Below are 26,886 nucleotides of genomic sequence, written 5' to 3'. Positions count from 1 at the left end.
GGGGTGGGCTGGGGACTGCAATACAGCCTCTAATCTGGACTGAGAGATCTCATCAGGTTTGGGAACTCAGTTTAGGAATGTGCCTGTAACATTAAGGTCTGGGATGGGAATGAGGAGAGAAAGGGGGAGGGATCCACCCAGAACACGCTATCCCACTGCCCTCATGCGGGGAGGGCTGGGCAGGTGCCAGCATGTCAAGGTTGCCAGCCAAGTCCGGCGAATCCCCAGGAAACAGGCTCTGTCATGACTCCAGCACCACTAGTATTGCTGCACCTTCCACAGAGCAACATACTCTCTCCCAACAAGATCTTCCTCCAGGACATTCTTCCTAAAGCAAGAGAGACTGAGATGCAGGCAGAAACCCACTTTGGAGGAGTAGGAAACCACTGGAGACGGAGGACTGGCCTTTTGTGGGTGGGGCAGTTTGCCCATTTGTGACAGAGGCCAGGTAGCACTCTTCGGTGTGAAGGAGCCACTCCTTACTCATTTGGGTTCCTTTCTGCTTTAAATATTTTTAGTCTTTTTTTCTTTGTATATATTTTTAAAATATTTTTATTCTTTTATTCTTTCTTTTTTTTCTTTATATGTATATACTTTTTTCTTAAATGTTTTTATTCTTGACCGTATCAGATATGCAGGTGTGTGTGTGTGTGTGTGTGTATAGGTATGACTATGAACCGAAGAGTTCATTTTCATATTTGTCAGTTCTCCAGGAATCTCTGCCAACACCACCCGTAACAAGCTGTGAAACTGAGCCCATCTTGTCTCTCCCCTGCCAGCTGGCTTCCTTCACCAACTTCCTCACACCTGCCAGGAGGACCTCCGTTGTCACACTCTCAGACTAGAGTTCTGGCAATGCCCTTTCGTTTATTCATTAGTATATTCTATAGTCAAATATTCAAATATTTCAACTCTCTTTGTTTTCTTTCTCATTTTTTTTTTAATTTATTATTTATTTATTATTTATTTTTGGCTGTGTTGGGTCTTCATTTCTGTGCGAGGGCTTTCTCTAGTTGCGGCAAGCGGGGGCCACTCTTCATCGCGATGCGCGGGCCTCTCACTATCGCAGCCTCTCTTGTTGCGGAGCAGAGGCTCCAGACGCGCAGGCTCAGCAGTTGTAGCTCACGGGCCCAGTCGCTCCGCGGCATGTGGGATCTTCCCAGACCAGGGCTCGAACCCGCGTCCCCTGCATTTGCAGGCAGATTCTCAACCACTGCGCCACCAGGGAAGCCCTCTTTCTCATTTTTTACTAGCATTTATGACTAGCTTATCTTACCTTGTTTATTGATTTGTCATTTTTATCCCCTCCCTCTCTGTTTAGCTCACTTGCTGTTGTATTCCCAGGGCCTAGATAGTATCCAGCATGGAATAAACACTCAATATATATTTGAAAAATGAATGGGGGACTTCCCTGGTGGCGCAGTGGTTAAGAATCCGCCTGCCAATGCAGGGGACACGGGTTCGAGCCCTGGTCCGGGAAGATCCCACATGCCACGGAGCAACTAAGCTCGTGCGCCTCAACTGCTGAGCTTGTGCTCTAGAGCCTGCAAGCCACGACTACTGAAGCCCGGGCGCCTAGAGCCTGTGCTCCGCAACGAGAGAAGCCAGGAGAGAAGCCACTGCAGTGAGAAGCCCGTGCACCGCAATGAATAGTAGCCCCCACTCGCCACAACTAGAGAAAGCCTGTGCGCAGCAAAGACGACCTAATACAGCCAAAACAAATAAATAAATAAATACATTAAAAAAAAAAAGAATAGGGACTTCCCTGGTGGTCCAGTGGTTAGGACTCCGTGCTCCCACTGCCGGGGGCCTGGGTTCGATCTCTGTTCAGGGAGCTAAGGTCCCACAAGCCCCACGGTGTGGGTGTGGCAAAAAAAAAAAAAAAAAAAAGAATGACAGATCTATGTAAGGTATTTAGAATTTTGTAAGCAGTATTAATTCCAACTAATTATGTTTTTTGTTTCATCAGTCATCACTTCACTCTATGAATCATCTGCTCTGGAACACATATTTCTTGAACGCCTCTATGACCCAGGCACTGTTCCAGGTGCTGGGGACACTGTAGTGAACAACGTGGACCAAAGTCCTGCCCTCGTGCAGCTCACATACTGCGTGCCCTGCTTCCAGTCTCTCACTAGTTCCTGTCATTTCTCCTGAAATGATCCCATTCCTCTTTATTTCCTCTCTCACTGTGCTTCTCCCTTTACATGTAGAACCACAGCTTCTTCGCTCCCTGCTCTCTCTACTCTCCTGGCCTCACAGTCCCGGTGCCCATTTCCTCCTGTGTCCTATCGCCACACTGCCCAGAGGGGAGAGGGGCCTTGGAGCTCAGCTCGGTGGTTTGGCTTTGGTGGGTAGGATGATATGGGTGTAAGGATGGCTGAGACTTGGGGGGCTGGTTCTATGGCAAGTGCAGGAGGCCAGGGGGAGGGATGAGAAGCAAGAGACAAACCCAGAGTGGGGACTGGGAATAGGTGGGAAGAGCTGAAGCTAAGAAAACCTGAGGGAAAACATGTCAGTGGAGACCTGGAAGGCTTGGAGACAGGTGGGATTGGAGGTTCATTCAGAGGTTCAGTGGCTTGTCCTGTGTCAGACAGGAGCCCAAACCCAGGGCGTGGTTCCAACCCCAGGCTCAAGACCTTTCTATATTTTGGTTCTGGTGAGTAAAGGGAGAGCTTCTCTCTCTTCTCCCCCAGATTTTGTCATCCAGCCCTGGGGAAAGACCTCTGTGGGCGCCAGACCAGAAATCCCAGCTTTCAGAGGCCCCTAATTCAGGTGCTGCTGCCTCCTCACAAGTGAAGCTGTCTTACCTTTAGGCTCACATTTCTCATCTCCTCTGTGCTAGGACACTGCACCTTCCTGATCTATTTCTCCTCCAAATCTTTTTAGAACCAGGAGTGTTTGAGAAAGAACAGCTGCTCTAGAGAGCGCTAGAGAAAAATCAGTGTCCTCAGGGGACGACCAGATTTTCGTATTTAGTACTTAGTATGTTGAACGTGGAGGAAACACTGTGAGACATGGTAGAGGATATTGGAGTGGGGTGGGAGAAGGCATTCCTGATGAAAGGCCATGAGGTCAAGGATGTACAGTGGAAGGGTTTCGGGGTGGTGGGCTTTTTTCCAAGGTTGAGCTGCCCTCCCTAACCCTAGAGATGTCCAACCCAGTCCTCTCATGTTTAATTTATATTATTTATTTTTGGCTGTGTTGGGTCTTCGTTGCTGTGCACGGGCTTTCTCTAGTTGCGGTGAGCGGGGGCTACTCTTCATTGCGGTGCGCGGGCTTCTCATTGCGGTGGCTTCTCTAGTTGAGGAGCACAGGCTCTAGATGCATGGGCTTCAGTAGTTGTGGCACATGGGCTCAGTAGTTGTGGCTCGCAGGCTCTAGAGCACAGGCTCAGTAATTGTGGCGCACAGGTTTGGTTGCTCCGCGGCATGTGGGATCCTCCCGGACCAGGGCTTGAACCCTTGTCCCCTGCATTGGCAGGCGGATTCTTAACCACTCTCCACCAGGGAAGTCCCAGTCCTCTCATTTTAAAGGCAAGGAGGCTTGGGGTCCGGAGGGGAAAATGCTGCCGAACTTCTTCCTTTCTCAGTCATAGGTTCCAAGACTGGGATAAAGTTTGAGGGGTCTTTTGGTCCAGCTCCAGACACAGCCTCTTCCCACTGGACCCCTCCTTGCAGGGGGACCTCACCCCCTAGCCAAGCCATTTTCCTGGGGCTTCCAACTGTTGGGCCCAGTTCTGCCGATGTCATCCTGAGGTGCCTCCAATCTGGAAATGCCTTTTCCTAAAGAAGACTAAATTTAGGTACCAGAAGGCGCTACCAATCCCCCTCCCACTCCTCAGCCCCTGAACTCCTCACATTCTTCAGACAACTAGTTAGGGAAATGACAAGAGCCTGCGCTAGGTTTATCTGTCGCTTTAGTTACAGTTCAAGTCATTCAACAATTTAAAGGGAGGCTTTTCCATCTTCCTCGCTTTTGTAGATGAGAAAGTTGATCTCAGCGGGCTTAATTCCCTTCCCTGAGGCCACAAAGCTTGGAGGTTGTGAAACCTGCTGTGAGTGAAGCTCGGCCTCAGACTCAGCCCTTGCAAGTTGTTATTATGCAATCTGCCTCCACTTCCCGGGGCGAGATAAGCTCCTAGTCTGATGGGGTGGGGTGCGGGGTTGGGGTGGGGGGCGGCACAAAGGCAGGGCAGTCTCAACGCAGGATGACCAGGGCCGGTCCACCTGAGATCAGATTCTCCCAGATTGGAGGAGGCTTAGAAGAGAAGATGGCATTGCGTCGGCCTCTGAAGGAAGAACCGGAGTCAACTGGGAAGGAAAGCAAGAAGGGCATTTATGGCAGAGGAACCAGTGTGAATTCAGGCTTGGATATTCAGTAGATCTCAGTCTCCTATTACAGCGCTGAACCTTGACAGCGCAACAGTGAGACGTGTAGATGTTCCCGTGGATCTCGCCCCATAGGGACCCACAAGACATGCGTCCTTTTGTTTGCCTTGACTGGCCGAGAGGCGGCCGCCCCTAGACGGGTTACTCCTACCGGGGCTCTTGAGGCCGCCTGAGCGCGGATACACTTTGAGCCTTGAATGAAAGAACACACTCCCTGGAGCCACAGCCTCTGGGCTCATTTGGCTCTGATTGGCTGCAAGACTCGCGCCTCCAGGCTAGCCACTCAGAGGCACCCGCCAGTTCCCCCTTGCCTCTGATTGGCTGGGAGAAGCGCATGCTCAGACACGCCCTGAGCCACAACCTCAGAGCTGGGGCGGCTGTTAACTGCCTTGCGCTGCCATGTTGTTTCTTTACAGACTCGCTGGTCCCTGACAGGTAATTTGACTGGGGAGCGGGGGAGGGACCGGGTGCCAGGAAGTGGGGAAGGGGAAGCTGTGGAACCAGGGCAGCGGCTTTCACCCACCTCGGAGCACTGGAAGGCGGCGGAGCCGCCCAGGTGAGGGCCAGGCTGTGGGGGGACCAGGCCCCATCTCCCCCCCAAAACTGCCTCAGGGCATAGCAGTCCCCCTGGCCGGCGACCTTGGGCCGTTTCCTCCCCTCAGTGAGCCTCTGTGACATGGGGACAGACTGGGGGGTGAGGACAGGCCGTTGGGGCCAAGGTCTTACTTGGCATCGAAGAGTCGCGAGGGGCCGGGAGGACGAAAATGATTCATCAACCGTCAGTCCCCTTTGCAGTGACTGGATTTGCTCTTTGATGAACATGTTGGCCTCTTCTTGACTTCACACTGATACATTTGTTCATAATTAGAAAATAATGCATATTTCGTTCTTTGAAGTTTGCAAAAAAGAGAAAACTAGCTGGTGGCTCCAATCCTCACCTGATTGGAAGGAAGAATTGTCAGGGCTAAGCCTTAGGAAGGAGCTGTAGCAGTTGTAGTGAGCTTGAAAGAAAAAGAAGACTGGTCTTTGGGGTGCAAAAGCAAGCAAGGAGATGGGAATTGACCACCTCATGGGGGTGTTCCTAAGGTTTACCTATGAGATAAAGCCTTGCACCCAATACCTGGCAACCACTAATCTGTTCTCAATCTCTATAATTTTGTCGAGAATGTTATAAAAATGGAATCTTACAGTTTGTAACCTTTTGAGATTGCATTTTTCATTCAGCATAATTACCTTGCAATCCATCCAAGTTCTTTTTTTTTTTTTTTTTTTAACATTTATTTATTTATTTCACTGCGCCGGGTCTTAGTTGCGGCACGTGGGATCTTCGTTGCCACATGCAGGATCTTCACTGTGGCATGCGGAATCTTCAGCTGTGGCATGAGGACTCTTAGTTGCAACATGCATGTGCGATCTAGTTCCCTGACCAGGGTCCAAACCCGGGCCCCCTGCATTGGGAGCGCAGAGTCTTAGCCACTGGACCACCAGGGAAGTCCCCATCCAAGTTCTTGTGTGTAGCTTGACACTTGTTTTTAGGAGAGGTTGGGGTTCTTTGTGGCCCCATGAAGTGATATGGGCTGACTCCTCTTAGCCAGATCTAATGTCAAGAAAAGATGGCTCAGAGCTCAAGCACTGGATATTAATCTAGGCTCCATCACTTACCAACTTTATGATGTTGGCATGGCTACTAATACGTGTGTATCTCAATTTCCCCATGCACATATGGAAGGTAATGAAAAAATCTACTTCATAGAGTTATTGTGAGGATTTCAATGGATAGATATATATTCAGTAGAGTATATATTACAAAGTAAACATTCAGTAGTTCATCTTTTAGAGTTCTCTTATTATCCATTTTACTCATGTCCATGTGAGAGAATAAGATTGATTGAATTATGGCTTTTCATATTTGAAAAGGCCCGTGATTACTTCAGCCTATGTCTAATATCCATTACCATTAATATTATGATCTACCACACTAAATCTTTTACCATCTTCAGACAGCTGGTGGTATAATCCTCCTAGACTTCAGACTATACTACTAAGGTACAGTAATCAAAACAGTGTGGTACTGGCACAAAAACAGACTCATGGGTCAATGGAACAGAATAGAGAGTCCAGAAATGAACCCATACACCTATGTTCAATTGTCTATGACAAAGGAATCAAGAATATACAATGGAGAAAAGACAGTCTCTTCAACAAGTGGTGCTGGGAAAACTGGATAGCTATATGTAAAACAATGAGATTAGAATAGTCCCTCATACTGTATACAAAAATAAACTCGAAATGATTTAAAGACCTACATGTAAGACCAGAAACCATAAAACTCCTAGAAGAAAACGTAGAACACTCTTTCACATAAGTCATAGCAATATTTTTTTGGCTCAGTCTTCTAAGGCAAAAGAAATAAAAGCAAAAATAAATGAATGAGACCTGATTAAACTTAAAAGCTTTTGCACAGCAAAGGAAACCATTGACAAAATTTAAAAAAACCTACGGAATGCGAGAAAATATTTGCAAATGATATAACAAGGGGTTAATATTCAAAATATATAAATAGCTCATACAACTCAATATCAAAACACAAACAACCCAATCAAAAATGAACAGAAGACCTAAATAGACATTTTTCCAAAGAAGATGGCTAACAGGTACATGAAAAGGCACATCAAAAGATGCTCAACTTTGCTAATCATCAGAGAAATGCAAATCAAAACCACAACAAGATATCACCTCATATCTGTCAGACTGGCTGTCATCAAAAAGTCTACAAATAACAAATGTTGGAGAGGATGTGGTGAAAAGAGAACCCTTGTACAGTGTTGGTAGGAATGTAAATTGGCACAGTCACTGGAAAACAGTGTGGAGGTTCCCAAAAAACTAAAAATTGCACTCTTAGCTATATATCCAGAAAAAACAAAAAGGCTAAATCAAAAAGATACATGCACCCCAATGTTCATAGCCACACTATTTACAATAGCCAAGATATGGAAGCAATCCAAGTGCCCATTAACAGACAATTGGATTACTAAGATGTGGCATATATACACAATGGAATATTATTCAGCCATTAAAAAAAAGAATGAAATTCTGCCATTTGCAGCAATATGGATGGACCTAGAGAATATTATGCTTAGCAAAATGTCAGACAAAGACAAATACTGTATGATATCACTTATATGTGGAATCTAAAAAATAATACCAATGTTTTCAGACTCATAGAAAACAAACTTGTGGTTACCAAATGGGAGAGGAAAGGGAGAAGGGACAAATTAGGGGTACAGGATTAACAGATACAAACTACTATGTATAAAATAGATAAACAACAATGATATACTGTATAGCAAGGGAATTATAGCCATTATCTTGTAATAACTTATAATGGAGTATAATCTTGAAAAATGCTGAATCACTGTGCTGTACACCTGAAACTGATATAATATTGTAAATCAACTTTTTGAATAAAAAATAATAAAGATATAAGAAAAGAAAAAAGAAAATAGAATATTTGGTATTTTAGGTAATAGGAAATGCTAGGGAGAAAAAAGCAGAATGGGGATTAAAAGAATATGTCAGAGAGTATTGAAATTTTCATTTGGATTACAGTTGAAGACCTCATTCAGAAAGTAATTTTTTTGGTAAAAACTTGAAAGGAATGGGAGAATTTACTGTACATATCTGAAAGAAGAATATTCGAAGCAGAGGAAAAACCAAATGTAAATGACCTGAGGTGGCAACATGCCTTGTGGCATCTTTGAGGCAAAGGCTAGTGCTGAGGGAGAAAGGAAGAGATGGTAGGAAATGAGGTTAGAATATTAAGGGTAGATCATGTAGTGTCTTAAAGTCATAATAAGGGCAACTGACTTATGTATACATGTAATAGTTTCATTTAGATATAATTCACATACCATAAAATTCACCTTTTTAAAGGGTACAATCCAGTGGCTTTTTGTATATTCACCGAGTTTTGCAACCATTATCATAATCAATTTTAGAACATTTTCATCACCCCAAAAAGAAACCCCATACTCATTAGTAGTCACTCACCATTCTCTCATCCTCCTCTCCCCCAACCCTATGTAACCATTAATCTACTTTCTATCTTTATAGATTTGCCTATTCAGGCATCTCATGTAAATGAAATAATATCTGGTCTTTTGTGACTGGTTTCTTTCACTTACCATAATGTTTCCTAGGTTTATCCATGATGTAGCATGTACTAGTACTTCATTCCTTTTTATAGCTGAATAATAGTTCATTGTATGGCTATATTACATTTTGTTTATCCAGTCATCAGTCTTCCAAAGTGGCTGCACCACTTTGGAAAACTGTTTTCCAAAGTGGCTGCACCATTTTACATTCCCACAGTAATGTGTGAGGGTTCCAGTTTCTTTATGTTCTTGTCAACACTTGTTACTATCTGTCTTTTGGGTTATAGCTATCCTAGTGGATGTGAAGTTGTATATCATTGGGGTTTTGATTTACATTTCCCTGATAGTTAATGATGTTCACCATTTTTACATGTGCTTATTAGCTGTTTATATCTCTTCTTTGAAGAAATGTCTATTCAGCTCCTTTCTTCATTTTAAATTTGGTTATTTGTCTTATTAAGTTGTAAGGGTTTTTATATATTCTGGATACAAGTCGCTTATCAGATATATATATTTTTTCCCATTTTGTGGGTTGTCTTTTTACTTGATGGTATCCTTTGAAGCATAAAAGTTTTTGTAAGTCTAATTTACTTTTTTTGTTGTTGTTGTGCTTTTGTTATATATCTAAGAAGGCTTTGCCTAATCCTGGATTACATTTGATAACTCACAATATCTTAACTTGTGGCTAGGATTAATTTGAAGATACTAAACTGTACCTTCTGTCACCTGCTGGCAAGATTCATTACCCTAATACTGCAGTTTTCAAAGTGTGGAATGTGGAGCCCTCTGGTGGGAACCAGAGATTCTTTTAGAGTGTTTGCAAGTCCAAAACTATTTTCATAATAATGATAAGATGTTATTTGCCTTTTTCACTGTGTTGATATTTGCACTAATGGTGCAAAAGCATTGGCAGGTAAAACCACTGGCAGCATCATCACATTGTAGCCTCTGGGAAATTTCATTGTACATTCTTTCTTTATTAAAAAAAAAAAATATATATATATATATATATTTATTTAGTTGCACCGGGCCTTAGTTGTGGCACGTGGGCTCCTTAGTTGCAGCATACATGTGGGATCTAGTTCCCTGACCAGGGATCATATCCGGGCCCCCTGCATTGGGAGCGCGGAGTCTTAACCACTGTGCCACCAGGGAAGTCCCCTCATTGTACATTCTTTAGGACATAGAAGAAAAAAATTAAAAACAGATATATAGTTGACCCTTGAACAACATGGGTTTGAACTGCACGGGTCCACTTATAGGTGGATTTTTTTCAATAGTAAATACTACATTACTACACGATCTGATCCTAGGTTGGTTGAATCCATGGACATGGAACTGCATACTTGGAGGGCCAACTTAATTTATAGTCAGATTTTTGACCACATGGATGGTGGGTGTCTCTAACCTCGACGTTGTTCAAGGGTCAACTGTAATTCTAGAAATTCTTTAGAATTTAGAAGTTAAAATTATTTACTTTGGTATTAGTAGTAGTATTACAAAAATAGTTTTGACCTCATAGGCCCCTTGAAACAATCCTGAAGCCCCTTTAGGGGTCCAAGGACCACACTCCACGAACCATTGTACTGCCATCATAGATCCTTTGATGGAAGAATTATTTGAAATGCACTTTAAATTTCTACCAGTATCACTTATCTATTGAGGAATCTTTGATCTAATTAAATATTAATTTTGGGGGGGTTGGGGAGAAGGAAGGGATTCTCCTTGCAGCAAGTAAGGAGAACACTGGGGATATTTTCCCAAAGAGGTGTCTCCCCGAACTGCAAAATAGGGGAAGTTTTAAACTAAAGGTACGTGCATATTCAGGAGGGGGCTTGAGCTGAGGAGAATTCAGCATAGAATTGGGGCAAAGGTCGACAGAGTCCAAGCTTTAGTTGGTTGAAGTCAGGAGGGTCAACATCATCATTCTATGCTCCACCTGGGTGGGGGCCTTATTAGTTCCTGCATAACTGGCGTCAGGACTTACTGAAGCTCAGGTTCTTTATGCCTTGTCACAGAAAGAATCCACTGAGAGACAAAGTGATCGTAAGAAGCGGCTTTATTTAGAGAGGTACACATTCCATAGACAGAATGCGGTCCGTCTCAAAAAGTGAGAGCGGCCCTGGGAAAAACACACTGCACGGACAGAGTGTGGGCCATCTCAGAAGGCAAGAGTCTAAATATTAATATTTAATTTAGTTTTCGTATGTGACTTTCAGTATTTTTTTTTTTTTTAATTTTTATTTATTTATTTATTTATGGCTGTGTTGGGTCTTCGCTTCTGTGCGAGGGTTTTCTCTACTTGTGGCGAGCGGGGGCCACTCTTCATTGCGGTGCGTGGGCCTCTCATTATCGCGGCCTCTCCTGTTGCGGAGCACAGGCTCCAGACGCGCAGGCTCAGTAATTGTGGCTCACGGGCCCAGTTGCTCCGCGGCATGTGGGATCCTCCCAGACCAGGGCTCGAACCCGCGTCCCCTGCATTGCCAGGCAGACTCTCAACCACTGCGCCACCAGGGAAGCCCTAGTATATTTTAAATTAGTACATTATTTCTGTTTTTAACTTTTTTTTCTAAATTCTGTGATGAAAAGGCTGCACATGCATATAATCAGATTGTGGCCCTTAAAATAACTGCCAAAATGAAGCATTGAATCCTAGTTTGGGTGCAAGAACAATAGTCAAGATCTGTCATATGACATAACAGCTGGGGTAATATCTTTATCATTAAACTAATTATGTGAATTTTTCTAGGTTTTAGCCTACAGTAATATTTCGCCCCGAATATTCCAAGCTCTGTAATAAACTATGACTGCTAAACCATAAGGTGGGTGGGAATGATATTGTTGATGATCGTCTTGAGCACATTCATAGGTAAGAATTCTGAAACTTAACTCTCAATTTCTTGAGAAGGGATATTTTTTCACATGTAAATTTTCCACATGTTTAAGAATGATAATATTCTTTGGATCCTCCAAATTAATTCTGAGCTGAATTTAAATGTTAGATATAAAATAAGATTGAATTGAAAAGCTGGTTACATTACTTCATAGCACATGACCCATGAGAGGCCCTAGTATGCAGATGAGGACGTGGCAGTGAATTTGGAGTGGCATTCAGCTCTGGAGCTTGCTTCAATAGAAGCATCAAGCAGAAACCCTTAGAGAAGCTGAAAGAAGCTAAAGCATTTAAAAACATATTAAATGGGTGAGTTTAAATACTATAGTTATTCCCTTAGTTGCAAAACTTAGTTGATTAGAATATTTTGCTCATGAATAAATGATGTAAGTTACACTCAGCATGGAAAATGCATTTCTTTGTTTCAGTCTCATAATTCTAAAATCAGTTTTGTATGTTAAAATATGTTTAATGTAGCTTGGCTGACACTTTTGACCAAATCAGTCCCACTTCTCAATTATATGCAAGAATGATCCTTTTCCAGCACTCAGTTATTGATCACAACATCTATTCCTTTTTTCCTTAAATAAACCAAGACATTCAAATAAATATATCTTGGAACTGCTAACAACGTGTGCATGTTCCATGAAGTAAAATGAGCCCTGTTTCAAAAAAAGTATGAGGGAGGAGGGCTTTTGTAATGCAGATATACCATTGTACTGTGGATACATTTTAGTACATGAGCTTTTTATTACATCATGTCATTGTGTAGGTGTGAGTACTGCTTATATAATATTTGCACCCAAAAGTGTATGTATACAGGGACACACACACACAAGCTAACACACACACACATTCTTATTTGATAACATATTCACAGTATCATTTTGTGTTTTATTATATAAACTTTAAATATTTTCAGAAAAGAGCAAAAGTTAATTTTCTCTACATGACATTTTTAAGTACCATAGATAATATATGAAGAATGTTTTCTGATTAAAAATACATTTTATTTTATATTAGGTATCACTTCTTATCTTGGAATGTTCTCAAATATCATAGCATGAGAGAATCACAGTGGCTATGTGGATATAAGGTAAATATTCAGTCTTTCCTACTTCATCTCCCTCTCCACATTGACTTCTGGCACTTAGGAAGGCTTGGTATATCCCAGCTCTTAACCCTTGGTGCTAATATTTAAGCAGATTCTGGGACTAAGTGTTGACGTGGGAGTGTCAGGGAAATGGCAGGGCCGGAGGAGGCCAGAGGAAAGAGAAGAGGGAGGATAGGGATATCTATCCCTAAGAGATGGGAGAGACAGTGTCTGACACCTGGGAACACTGAGGAGGGAGTAAACCCTAAGGGAATATGGCCCAGGGTTTCTCCCAACTGCTTCTAAGCAGTTTTGTTTTTCTTTGTTGAAAGCCCTGGGTTTTGCAGTTCAGGCTTCATTATTTAGCACATCATGGAACCATTATTTTCCAACAGATTTTTCTCCTCTTTTTACCCTAGACCAAAAAAAGATGGCAGCAACAGACCATGGTGTACCTCTGCAGTCTGTTTTCCAGTCTCCACAGCCACCTTCTGCCTCCACAGGTCCCACCCAAGGATTCGCAGAGCTGCAGGAATGAGATTTTTTTCCAACTTCTTTCCTCATGGTGACTCCTCATGTACCCTCTTGAGGGCTGTGGTAAACTGTTTCTCTGTAGTAAAAATGCCCGTGATACTCTTCTCTACTGCCTCTCTCACATATAAGATGGCAGTACTAAAATTCCTCATATTGAATGTACTGTCATATTTCCAAAATTATTTACATGGTAAAATAAAAATATATTCTTTGAATATGCAGAGCTGTATTTTATATTTTGTGTCTTCAACTGTGTTTAACAAGGAAGGAATAGAACCTTGGGTTAAGATGGGAGGAAGAACCTCACAGGGCTGACTTACAGGTAGAAAGTCAGGATTGGAGGCAGTTGGTTATTCCAGAGACAGGATTTGGTGGATTGTAGGTGTGTTGGATGGTAGTTGCTCTGGAGGAGGAAGGGTGGTCATTGCTCTGTGTGGAGTATATGTCCTGAAGAACTGATGGAACATGTTGGTATCTAGCAGTATGGAAGGGACCTCTAGAGTCTAGGCCCTGTTCCCTGGAGACTCTGCTGCCCATTAACAGTCTCCCATTGTTTTTTTTATACTATTTCTCAGGGTCAAACAACTGCAATTTCACCAGTTGGGCTATAGTCGCCGGGGGGTGGGGGGGTGGTAGACAATATTCGGGGGGCTTCCTAATAATGTAAAAAGTCTATCTCTGGAAGAAAGTCATTGAAATTGGCCTCCATAACTGAGGGATGATTCAGCAAATAAACTCATAAATCATATGGTTACATATATGTTTCTATTGATTAGGTACAGCAAAGATGAAAAGGCAGGAGTGTTGCCCCAGCCTGCTCCAGTGTTTGGCATTCTTTATTGTGTGAATTTGAGGAAAGAGATGAGCAAGGTTCTTAGATCAACCATACAGCTTCTTCCAGCCTCTCCCAAGCAGAAGCAAGGGGAACGGGTTGAGGAGCTGTGTTGCCGAAGCGGCTGCTGGGAGCGGCAGTAGGTGTTTGGCATCTCCTGCTGGTCAGTGTTGAGCAGTTAGGGGGCAGGGAGCCATGACCAACTCCTCTGAAGCCATGCCCCCATGCTGCTCCCTTGGTTGGTAGGCTGTGAGGCACCACCCCTCCTTGTGCCCTGCAGACAAGACCCTTGTGAGCCTGAGCCAGGCTGGAGCGAAGCCTTTCAGGCTTTATGCGCTGCCTACCATATTTCTCTCACTTTCTCCTCTCTGGGCCACTGGTGGGTTTTGTATAGGGGTAGGGGTGTCGGAAGTTAGGGTTCAGAAGCTCAGGGGTTGGTGGGAGGGCTGGGCCCCACTCTCCTCAGAGCACGAGGGCCCGCACTTGGGGGGCAGGCTGTGAGGTGTCCGAGCCTCACCCAGAAAAAAATCCACCTCAGGGGATCGAAATACCCTCTGGCCAATGACCCTGGGCAGTTTTTTCCCCTCAGTGAGTCTCTAACTGTAACATGGGGACCGGCTGGGTGGGAATGAGGTCGTTGGACTCTGGGCTCCAGCTCCCTTCTGGCGTCAAGTGTCACTCCTGGGAGGAGTAAGGTGTGTAATCAACCATCGATCTGTTTGAGATGATTAGATTTGTTCCTTCATGAACACTGGCCTCCGCTTGACTTCACACTAATACATTTGTTCATAAAAAGAGAATAATGCATATTTTATTATTCAGAATTTGGCAGTACTTGTGTGTTATATTTAGTTCCTTGGATGCAAAGAGGAAATAAGCTGTTGTCTCCTATCCTCACCTAACGGGAAGGAAAATTGTCAGGGTTAAATCCAAAGAAGGGGTGCTGCACACTGGCTAAGCTGGCCCTGGGTGTGCTTTGGGGGCAGAAGAAAACCATCAGGAGCTCAAAAGAAAACAAGGAAGTGGAAGGTGACTATCCCATGGGGTGTTCCCAAGAGCTACCTACTGGATGGAGCCTTAGACACATCTGCATCACTGTGCTCAGAGGTAGAGCTAACGTTCAATTAGAAAGAAGAGCATTGATGAGATCATGGTTTCTCTTATTTCAAAGAATGCTGATGCCAGTGATGACTTCAGCCTGTGTCTGATCTCAGTTACCATTAGTGTCCCTCCCCGCCTACTACACTGAGCACCACCATCCCAAACAGGTTTCCTGCCCTCTCTCTATTCCTTGCCTCTGACCCCACTGTTTCCTTAGCCTTGCCAGTCAGTCCTTACGTCATGCCTTCATTTGGCAAATATGGTTGGCAAATATCAACTATTCTTAGGAGCCTTCCTTCATTCCAACAAGCAGAGCCAGGTATGATTTCTGTTCTATTATAGAATTGTGCTCATATCTCACTTACTCAGTATTATACTTTATAAAATTATCTCTTTATTTTATTATACAGTTCTGTTCAATCTTATTTTACATAATATTCTATCATAACTATCTTCTTACATTGTCATCTCCTCCACTGGATTGTGAACTGGTGCCCTGAAACACGGACACTTCCTCTTGAAATCACCATTGTCCAGTATGTAGGAGATGTTCAGGAAATCTTGTTGAATCATTGAATGAATTTTCACCTAGGAGAATTGGTCACAACTTAAATTCTTAGGAAAAAATCTCTTGCTTTTGTTGTTGTTGTTGTTGGCTAGGAAGATTGCACATTATTCCATTATCATTTATTACTAATTGTATTTTCTATTTGGTGAATTGTTACTTTTATACTTTTTGCCCATTACTGAAGTCTTAAGTTTCTTGGTTATGTCATATAATCTGTGTAAGATATTCATTCAGTGAATAATTTTGAGCATATCCCATGTGTGACATTGTTTTAGGTGCTAGAGATGTGTAGTTAACAAAGAAACAAAAATCCTTGCATGGCACCTAAATGTCCATCAACAGAGGAATGGATAAAGAAGATGTGGTGGTACATATATACAATGGAGTATTACTCAGCCATAAAAAAGAATGAAATAATGCTATTTGCAGCAACATGGATGGACCTAGAGGTTATCATACTAACTGAAGTAAGTCAGAGAAAAACAGATGTTATATATTAATGCATATATGTGAAATCTAGAAAAATGGTACAGATGGGTCTACTTGCAAAGCAGATATAGAGACACAGATGTAGAGAACAAACGTATGGATACCAAGGGGGGAAAGGGGTGGGGGTGGGATGAATTGGGAGATTGGGGTTGACAATATATACACTACTATGTATAAAATAGATAACTAATGAGAACCTACTGTATAGCACAGGGAACTCTACTCAGTGCTCTGTGGTGACCTAAATGAGAAGGAAATCCAAAAAGCCGGGGATATATGGATATGTGTAACTGATTCACCTTACTGTACAGCAGAAACTAACACAACATTGTAAAGCAGCTATATGCCAATAAAAAAAAAAAAAAATCCTTGCATGTTTGGTAGAATTTTCCTATAAAACCATCCTGAGGTTTTTTGGTTTTTTTTTTTTAACTTTGTTTTTGTGCAAAGCATTTAAACTACTGATTCAGTTTTTGAATGATTATGTCAATTTTTATTTCAATTTTTGACTGATTTATACTTCTTTAATTTTTTTTAAATTTATTTATTTATTTATTTTTGGCTGTGTTGGGTCTTCGTTTCTGTGCATGGGCTTTCTCTAGTTGTGGCGAGCGGGGGCCACTCTTCATTGCGGTGCGCGGGCCTCTCACTGTCGCGGCCTCTCTTGTTGTGGAGCACAGGCTCCAGACGCTCAGGCTCAGTAGTTGTGGCTCACGGGCCCAGTTGCTCTGCGGCATGTGGGATCTTCCCAGACCAGGGCTCGAACCCGTGTCCCCTGCATTGGCAGGCAGATTCTCAACCACTGCGCCACCAGGGAAGCCCTATACTTCTTTTTGAGACAATTTTGGTAGGTAGATTTTTCTAGGAATTTATCCATTTCATTTAAGTTTTCAAATTCATTGTAATAAAATCATTCATATTATTTATTATCTTTTAAGTCTCTGCTCTGTATTTATTTCTCCCTTTACATTCCCAAGATTGTTTCCTATTTTTTCTTTACTTATCTTCCTAGAGTTTTGTCAATTTTGTTATTGTTTTCCAATACTTTTATGGGCCTTTTTTACTTTCAATTTCTTTTTTTTTTAATACATTTATTTATTTATTTATTTATTTATGGCTGCATTGAGTCTTCGTCGCTGCGTGCGGGCTTTCTATAGTTGTGATGAGTGGGGGCTACTCTTCATTGCGGTGCACAGGCTTCTCATTGCGGTGGCTTCTCTTGTTGTGGAGCATGGGCTCTAGGCACGTGGGCTTCAGTAGTTGTGCCACGTAGGCTCAGTAGTTGTGGCTCGCGGGCTCTAGAGCGCAGGCTCAGTAGTTGTGGTACACAGACTTAGTTGCTCCATGGCATGTGGAATCTTCCCGGACCAGGAATCGAACCCATGTCCCCAGCATTGGCAGGCGGATTCTTAACAACTGCGCCACCAGGGAAGCCCCACTTTCAATTTCTGTTTAACTAATTTCTCTCTTATGTTTATTATTTTTTCCTTATACTCTTTTTCTTCTTCTTCTTCTTTTTTTTTTTTCCACACCGCACAGCTTGCAGGATCTTCCCCGACCAGGGACTGAACCTGGGCCACCTCAACGAAAGCCTGGAATCCTAACCACTAGGCCACCAGAGAAGTCCTTCCTTATACCCTTTTTGAGTTTCTTCTACTCTTCCTTTTTCTGCAGTGTCTTTTTCAAGTTAAACACTTCTTACCAATTTGTAGCCTTTCTTCTTTTCTGGTATAAACATTTAAGGTCTAAATTATCCTCTAAGAGCCTCTTTAGCTGCCGACCACAATTTTTGTTGTTGTTGTTTGTTTTTTTCGGCCGCACGGCACAGCATGCAGGATCTTAGTTCCCCCACCCACACCCCCTGAAGTGTAAGCTTGGAGTCTTAATCACTGGACCGCCAGAGAAGTCCCTGACCACAATATTGGATAAATGATATTTTATTATCATTCAGTTATAAGTGTTTTCTATTTTCTATAGTATTTTCTTTGACATCCAGGTTACATGAAAATGTGCTTTCTAGTTTTCAAATGTGCAGTAATTTTTAGTTATCATCAAAAAACAAAACAAAACAACCCATTTGTAATTTAATTGTTTGCAATCTTTTATTTCCTTTCCAAAGTTTTGTCTGTTTCTTCAGACCTCCCCCGTAATATAGTGTGTTCAAATGCTTTCTTGACCCAGTTTTGAGGCCCGGTCAGTTCCCCTTTTTGAGGAGTTAGGTCCATACCCCAGTCACTTCCCCCATTAGCCTCTTGTGTGTACTCTGGGATCACTAGGAACCAGCCCCAATTGTCCTGGGGACTGGGAACCAGATGGCTAGGGACAACTCCTCTGCTCCAAGCCTACAAAGTTTTTCAACTTAGCCAATCAACAGAGAACTCTTGAAAGCTAACTAACCCCACCCTGCTTGCCATACATAAGTTGCCCCCTACAGCTCTAGCTTGCTGTTACTCTGTCCTTGGGTCCAACCCCTGTGTGGCTTGCCTGACAGCCTTCTCTCATTTTAAGCTGTATTAACAGGTCTGACACCAAATCCTGGATGCTTTATCACCTCTGCTCTGCAGCAGAGGTCCATGGAGCTCCTCCTGAAGGCCTTGGGAGTTTTTGCCTTCCAGTGTCAGACACGCTGGGTGGCTACGGTACCTGTGGTCCGGGGATTGTATTTTGATGTCTTTGATCTTGAAATAAGGCTTGGTCCACCAGGGGGCGCTGTAGGCTCACACTCTCCCTTTGTTTCTTGTTGAAAGTCTGTGCTGTGCAGCATATGGCATACCACCTTGCTTTGAGGGAGGGTTTGCTCTGGGTATTTTTTTGTTGGTCACCTTCTGTCTGGTCAGGTTTCAGAAACTTAGCTCAATAAAAGATATTGTCCATGAAAATGTCGGGAGGGTAGGCATTAACACTGACTGTGTCTCTGGCTGTGTTGCCTTGAGTGCACCACCTCCCTTCTCTGGATTCTTAAAATTTCATCCTTTTTTCTTTTTTTTTTTTTTTTGTGGGTGGGAATATTGTTTAGTTTTGAATCCCTTACTGGAGGGAAAACCTATTTAGTGTTTCTCCAGGACACTATCATTATTACTTTGCAAACCTGAAGACCGACTTTCTCCAGGGCAGTAACCTTTGCAACTTGGAAATCTGAAAGCTGCTTTTTAAAAAATAATTAATTAATTAATTAATTAATTTATTTATTTATTTATTTTTGGCTGTGTTGGGTCTTCGTTGCTGCACACAAGCTTTCTTTAGTTGTGGTGAGCAGGGGCTACTCTTCGCTGTGGTGCGCGGGCTTCTCATTGTCGTGGCTTCTCTCGTTGCAGAGCACGGGCTCTAGGCACGTGGGCTTCAGTAGTTGTGGCACGTGGGCTCAGTAGTTGTGGCTTGCGGGCTCTAGAGCTCAGGCTCAGTAGTTGTGGCGTACGGGCTTAGTTGCTCCGCGGCATGTGGGATCTTCCTGGACCAGGGCTCGAACCCATGTCCCCTGCATTGGCAGGCGGATTCTTAACCACTGCGCCATCAGGGAAGCCCTGAAACCTGCTTTTAACCCGAACAGCAACTCAGAAATTGATTGTGGCCCACTGAGTCTAAATCAAAATATTTCCTGGATTCCTAGTTATGGCTAAGGGCAACATGCCAGGCTCACCCATTTCAAGAGAGAAAGCTATTCCTGTGTGTTTTATTTATCCTACTAATTTTCACAGCTGGTGCCATTTTGAGCACATATCTGTACCAGGCACCATGCTAAGTGTTTTACAAACATTAGGTCATTAATCTTCCCACAATCCTCAGGCTTTATCACCCTTTTTTACAGATGAGAAAATTGAGGTTCGTATAGCTAGTACATGGTGACCCTGAGATCCAAACCCAGACTGAGCAGGACTCAAAAAGCAAGTGCCCTCAGCTAACATGGACCCTGGAGCTTGGGCTTATCCCCACTCATGGGGCCAGGTGCCTGTCACATGGCCAGTCCGTCAAGGGAGCACCAACTAGCTTTAAGGGACCATCTCCAGACCCACAATGACCAACTACCACCGATGACAATTTGGACATCCAGATATCATCTGTTCTAGAACTTACCACTTCTCCCCCCTCCATGGAGGGTCCATGGAGACTTAGGCAACATGCTCAGATGGCCTTGCCCAGGGTAACTCGTCCCTCAAGTTCTCTAATTCCGTGGTGGAACCTTCCTCAGGTTCTGCATTTCTAAATATAAGTTACTCTGTATAACGGGCATAGATTTACTGGTCAAATTGTTACCGAATCAGGTCGTAAGGACCCCTGCTCGGGCCCTAGCCCAGCTGAGGCCCCCCGCCTCAGCAGGGAAGTTTCAGGTTCGTGCAGCCAGAAACAAAAACGAAGCTGAGATTGATGCAGTGCAAGCTTTATTAAATGGCCTGAGAATGGAGAAGCGGGAACTTTGTTTACGGATGAACTTCTCGCCCACGTGGCACAACTTTGGGTCATGGCCGTGAGCAGGGGTGTCCTTTAGTAGCTGATGTAGTGAAATCAGCATAGAATGAGGCTCAGGGGTTGCTGGAGGTCAGATTCATCTTGGTTTCAGCTGGTTCTATCTGGGTTTTTGTTTTGCTCTTCCTATAACTCCCCTTTTTTGTCTCCAGACCCTGTGACTTAAAGATATATGTTAGTTCCTGTGCAAGGGAGGGGTTGGCGGGTTTTGAGCAAGGATCTGGTGTCAGCTCTGGCAACAAAATATATCTGGGACGTTTTTACTCTACATCTGCTTCCAGAGTTCATGATACTATTAGCACTGGAAAGCACTGCCGTAAGGAACTGTGTTTAACCTGAATCCAAGCCCAGCATTCTCTAAGGTTATTTGTCCATTTCCTTTTCACAGGATTTCTATGAATCTGGCTCCACAGTTCACAGGTGGGAATATTGCTGTAGCTGAGGAGTCCTCAGCCTCAACACTGCTGGCCTTCTGGGCTGGATGACTGTATTGTGGAGGGCTGGCCTGTGTGCGGTAGGATTTTAAGCAGCATTTCTGGTCTTTTCCCATTAGAAGCCAGAAGCAACTCCCCCCAACCTAAACAAACCTTACTCTTATATATATAAAGCATATATATTTGCATATATATATACGAAACATAAGCAGATTTACTATTTATCTGTGGTATTATTATTATTATTAATTTGGCTGCACCAAGCAGCTTGTGGGATCTCAGTACCCAGACCACGGATCGAACCCGGGCCACTGAATCCTAACCATTAGACCACCAGGGAACTTCCCTATTTATCTGTGGTATTAAAATATATCATGGGGAGGTGATTAGGAAAAAAAAATCCCAAAAGACTCCTTGGGAGGGGTGATAATGGAAAAAAAAAGGTTGATAAACACCGCTCTAGCTCAATTTTTCAGTTCTTATTTATGCAAATTCCTCAGGAGAAATGACATTTGTGGCTCTTGTAAGCTGAACCAAAGAGCCAAGCAACTGTGGACACATAGAAAGAAATGGCTGGGAGCTGGCAGAAGCTGGCAGGATACCGTATAGAAAAGACTCAGGACTGATGTCAGCTCCTTGGCTATGATGGGTACATGAACCTGAAGAAACTCTCAGCCAGGAGCAGTGTCAGGGGAAGCTCTGCTGTGTCTCAGTGGAAGGGGCTTGGGGGAGGGCTCTTCCTGCTGGGAAAGGGGCTTAGAGCTATGTGGTCATGTCACTTTACACCAGGCTGAGGACGTTTATCGAATGTGGTTGACTAGGGCCTCCACGTCAGTGCCAGACACACACATTTGGATACACTTTTCTCTCCTCTTGACTAGCCTTATTCTTGAATAAATCTGGCCTCTCACTCTGACCTCCTCAGATCCCACTGTTTAGAGAACACTGAATATCTTGATTGCTGGCCACTGTACATCCATGATGGGGAAATAACAAACAGCCCACTGATCCAGAATATAAAGATCACTTCTACTGCACATAGCCAGCTAAAATGAAAAAATTTAAATTAAAAATCCAACAAATACATTTTAAAACATTTAGAAGTTTCTCTCTTGAAAAACTTAACTTCCTCATCTTGCAGAGAGCAAACCTTCCCAGCTTTCAGTCTGGGGAAATGAGTGACTAAGAGTTTAACCTGAACCCAAGCTAAGAGTCACTCATTTTCTGCTTCTTACTTCTATCAAAAAACCCCACTTGAACTCAGCGTAGATGGATGAGGAACAGAGCTGGTGCTCACAGGAAGCCACGAGCCCTTCAAAGACTCCTGTCTTTCTTAGCGCCGTGCTTCTTGAGCAAGCCAGGCACTGCCTCGCAGACCTGCCTTGGAGCCACTTTCAGAAACGCAAGGTAAGGGGCCGGCGTGGCAGGGGGGTGAGGGGGCGCGTTCCCAGGGCCTCAGGCCCTGCGTTGCTTTGTCCACAGGTGTGTGGACTTTGGAAGCGCTGAAAGCTGCCCAGCCACACAGCTAACCCCATCACTCAGGCATCCTGGTCATCTGCTGGTCATTCTGTTGGCACCTGTCCTGCAGCTCACACAACCTACCCTCCCAGCCCTCATCTGACTGGCTCTCGCATACATACAGGGCTCTCCTCCTGCACACATCTGACCTAAGCCACAGGCTCAGAACACACAGCTAATTTTCATTCAACATATACACTTTTCCACTTCTGGCTTCTATCGAGACTCCCAGGTCAAGAAACACCAGCCAAATAAGGCCTGCAGAATAATTCCAGACATTTACCAGCTGTGTTGACTTTAGTTTCTTCTCCTGATAATTTCCTAACACCTCAGTCTCTCTTATTCCTTTCATTTTCACTGGTAAAATTATGGAGGAAGGCTAGAATTGTTATTCATTTAACTAGAATTGATAATCATATAACACAGTTTTTTGTTTTTTTTTTTTGAGACCCTGAGATGCCCCAGGTCTTCAGCATCTGTTTGCAGGAATAAACCAAAACCTCTCTCTTGAGAAACACATAGCTTGGGTGTTTGGGTGTGTGGTGGTCAGGGTGGGAGATGGGGAATAGATGTGAATTATCGAACAATGTGAAAGGGTTTTGATAAGGAGTATCAGGGTGCCGCTAAGAAGGATGCAAGAGGAGGTGGCCTTGAGTCGGAAAGCCTCCTGCATTGCTCCGATTCACATGTGGACGTGTGAATAACTTTAAGAAGGTTTTAACCTCATCTGCCAATTTAGATAAGAAATGAGGGTGGTTGGCGAGGTAGAGATTTTATTTCTGGCTATGATGTGCCTTTTCTAGATTTGTCCTGCTAATTCCCACTCTGATAGGATTCAGTGTGTAAGATTGATTTTTTACATGTGGTTTTGATGAAAAGGCCAAAAATTTCCCTCAATTTACCCAACTGAATACTGCAACCTTCTACAGGGCCTGGAAAACACATTTGCTGCATTAGTGTCAGGTTGGCCCAGGAGTGGCCAGTCACCCAGCCTGGGAGGCTAGGTGTGTTCCAACTAAGAAGGTGCTCCACAGGGAACATGGGGCTTGGCTGTGGCGTGCTAGGGCCCACCCGCACCAGCTCTCAGGAGCTGACTGTTAAATCTTCAGGAATTTTTGAGGCGGTTGGTGGCTTGAACTTGGCCATGGTGGGAGTATTTACACCACGGAAACCAGCAAGAGCCATAAATCAGAGCCCCCCCCCCGCCATCCCCCGCACCTCTTTGCCCTCCCAGACCTGGTTCACCAGCACATCACTGGGACTTGGGGCCCGAGGAACAAGTCCTCTACATGGCTGTGTGGCCTTCAGGAGGCATTTAACTTCTCTGAGTCTTTCACGAGTCATCTACACCATGGCTCAGTATGCTTATTTGGCTTAGAGTACCAGGTTTTTGTTGGAGGGGGGTGTGGGAACAGGAGCACAGGACTGGGATTGAATGTACGATATGAGTGAACATGCTCTGAAATCCTATGAAGTACAAAGCACACAGGAGGAATTAGAATTTTAAAAAAAATATATTTTCTTGGTCCTTGCCCCCTTTTCTTTTATTCTTTTTTTTTTTTTTAATATTTATTTATTTATTTATTTGGCTGCATCGGGTCTTAGTTGTGGCACGCAGGAGCTTCATTGTGGCATGTGGGCTCTCTAGTTGTGGCGCGCAGGCTCAGTTGCCCAGCGGCATGTGGGATCTCAGTTCCCTGACCAGGGATCGAACCCACATCCCCTGCACTGGAAGGCAGATTCTTAACCACTGGACCACCAGAGAAGTCCCAGAATTTTTATATAAAGGCAAGAGGCCAACCTGGTTCCCTTCTAGCCTGATGATTTACCTAAGTCATCACTGAATTTTTGGTGTTACAGTCTGAAGGGGAAACATGCATAGATTTTAAAATCTTTTTTTAATTTTTTTTTTTGGCTTTCATGTCAGAAAGGCCCTGGGTAAAGTTCTGTTGGGCACGTCAGCTAGTCTTGTCATTCTTGCGAGTGATTTCAGTAATGCCAGACTAGCTTTCAGAAATATACTTTTGAAAAACACCTCATCGTTGGGACTTCCCTGGCAGTCCAGTGGTTAAGACTTTGCCTTCCGGTGCAGGGGATGCAGGTTCGATCTCTGGTCGGGGAGCTAAAATCCCACATGCCTCACGGCCAAAAACCCAAAAACATAAAACAGAAGCAATATTGTAACAAAATTCAATAAAGACTTTAAAAATGGTCCCTATATTGAAAAAAAAATCTTAAAAAAAAAAAAGGAAAACGTCTTGTTGATAAGGAGGTTTTACTACCCCCGCTTACAAACGGGAGAACCAGAGCTCCCAGCAGAGGGGTAGGAAAAGTGGCAGAGCTGTAATTTGGAATCTGCCTCCAAAGAGCAGGATTATTTCACTTTGGCTGCACTGCCCTTCAGTTCAAGGATCTGAGCCCTTCCATGTGGGAAGGTTGGGAAGAGTGTATGATGATCTGGGCAAAATACAAAGCAGCTGTGCTCTGTACGCAGCACCGTTCTGATTCGCTTTTGTTCTGATAGAAATCTTGTTGGCTCTTCCACTCATTAGGTTCTTCTGGTTGGGCTCAGACCTGCCGTGAGGAGCCTGTACATCTGAAAATGAACCCCACGGGTATAGCAGACACCACCCTGGACGAAAGCATCTATAACAATTATTATCTTTATGAAAGCATCCCCAAACCTTGCACCAAGGAAGGTATCAAGGCATTTGGGGAGCTCTTCCTGCCCCCCCTCTACTCCTTGGTCTTTCTGTTTGGTCTGCTTGGAAATTCTGTGGTGGTTCTGGTCCTGTTCAAGTACAAGCGGCTCAAGTCCATGACCGACGTGTACCTGCTCAACCTCGCCATCTCGGACCTGCTCTTCGTGCTCTCGCTCCCTTTCTGGGGCTACTATGCTGCAGACCAGTGGGTGTTCGGGCTCGGCCTCTGTAAGGTCGTTTCCTGGATGTACCTGGTGGGCTTCTACAGCGGCATATTCTTCATCACACTCATGAGCATCGATAGGTACCTGGCCATTGTGCACGCGGTCTTCTCCCTGAGAGCGAGGACCTTGACTTACGGGGTCATCACCAGCGTGGCCACGTGGGCAGTGGCTGTGCTCGCCTCCCTCCCAGGCCTTGTGTTCAGCACGTGTTATACTGTGCGCAACCACACCTACTGCAAAACCAAGTATTCTTTCAACTCCACGACGTGGAAGGTTCTGAGCTCCCTGGAGATCAACCTTCTAGGGCTGGTGATCCCCTTGGGGATCATGCTGTTCTGCTACTCCATGATCATCAGGACCTTGCAGCACTGCAAAAATGAGAAGAAGAACAAGGCAGTGAAGATGATCTTTGCCGTGGTGGTCCTCTTCCTGGGGTTCTGGACCCCTTACAACGTGGTGCTCTTCCTGGACACCCTGGTGGAGCTGGAGGTCCTTCAAGACTGCACCTTTGAGAGACACCTGGACTATGCCATTCAGGCCACAGAGACCCTGGCTTTCGTTCACTGCTGCCTTAATCCGGTCATCTACTTTTTCCTGGGGGAGAAATTTCGCAAGTACATCGTACAGCTCTTCAAAACCTGCCGGGGCACTTTGGTGCTCTGCCAGTACTGTAGGCTCCTCCCGATTTACCCCGACACCCCCAGCTCATCTTACACACAGTCTACGGTGGACCACGACCTCCACGATGCTCTGTAAAAGATGAAAATGCAAAAAGCAGAGTTAATAAGCTTCCCAAATTAAGAGCTTATTTAAAACTGTATTGTAGTAAGAGTTTCCTGAACAAGTACCGGGAAGAAGAATTATATCCACTGCAAAACACTGTAGGGCTTCTCACCCTGCAGTCAGCTTTTCTTCCTGCCAAGTACAAGTTCAGTGTGACTAGAGTTCACCCGGACCAAGATGTCCTTCCTCGCACCAGGCTTTCCTGCAGGGATGAGTAAACCCGAGGAGGATTCTGAGCAGTGTTTCAATGAGGAGATGGATGATTTTGGAAAGGGAAGACCAGTCCCTTCTAACCTGAACTCATGGGATTCTCCAGAGGGGACTGTAGAGAATTGACTGGGGGAGTAAATCGCTACTTCTTGCTGTGAAAATGAGCCCTTTAATTAACTTCTAGCTTTTTGTGAAACAATATAGAAAACTTCGGCATGCTGTCCCAGTGTTTTCCTAAGAATATATCTGAAGCATGGTATACTCCATGAAGTCAGGTGTCTGCAGAAACGAATAGTGAAGTAATGAACTTAGATCTTGATTCTTTTATTGTAAAGGATTATTTGTTAATGGAAGCCAAGCTTTCAATGCTGATTACAATAATAAGGAGAAAAAGGCATTAGCGTGGTCTGATTTCCGAACATGAAATACAAGGCATTAACAAATCTAAACATACTTGTGGAAATTCAAACACAGTTTCATATGCTTGTGGACATGTTTT

The 26,886-nt window shown here is 44.0% G+C and overlaps 1 protein-coding gene across 5 annotated transcripts in view; it reads left to right on the top strand.

Moving 5' to 3' along the window:
- Positions 1–26,378, top strand: part of CCR4 (C-C motif chemokine receptor 4) — a 45,270-nt gene extending 18,892 nt beyond the window's left edge. The window contains exons 1-3 of one of the 5 annotated variants that reach the window (XM_082348731.1): positions 8,731–11,747; positions 12,462–12,534; positions 12,951–26,378. In XM_082348731.1, coding sequence (XP_082204857.1) covers positions 25,071–26,150 — 1,080 coding nt within the window. In that variant the 5' untranslated portion in view covers positions 8,731–11,747; positions 12,462–12,534; positions 12,951–25,070 and the 3' untranslated portion in view covers positions 26,151–26,378. Of the gene's footprint in view, positions 1–4,747; positions 4,827–8,730 lie in introns of those variants that run through there. The other 4 variants (XM_082348732.1, XM_082348729.1, XM_082348730.1 and 1 more) reach the window with 4 other exon arrangements.
- The last annotated feature ends 508 nt before the right edge of the window (positions 26,379–26,886 follow it).

The sequence above is a fragment of the Balaenoptera borealis genome (genome assembly GCF_965194805.1).
Source record: "Balaenoptera borealis genome assembly, chromosome: 12".
Classification (NCBI taxonomy): domain Eukaryota; kingdom Metazoa; phylum Chordata; class Mammalia; order Artiodactyla; family Balaenopteridae; genus Balaenoptera; species Balaenoptera borealis.
Note: the sequence above shows the minus strand (reverse complement) of the source record. Positions and strands in the feature narration are given on the sequence as shown.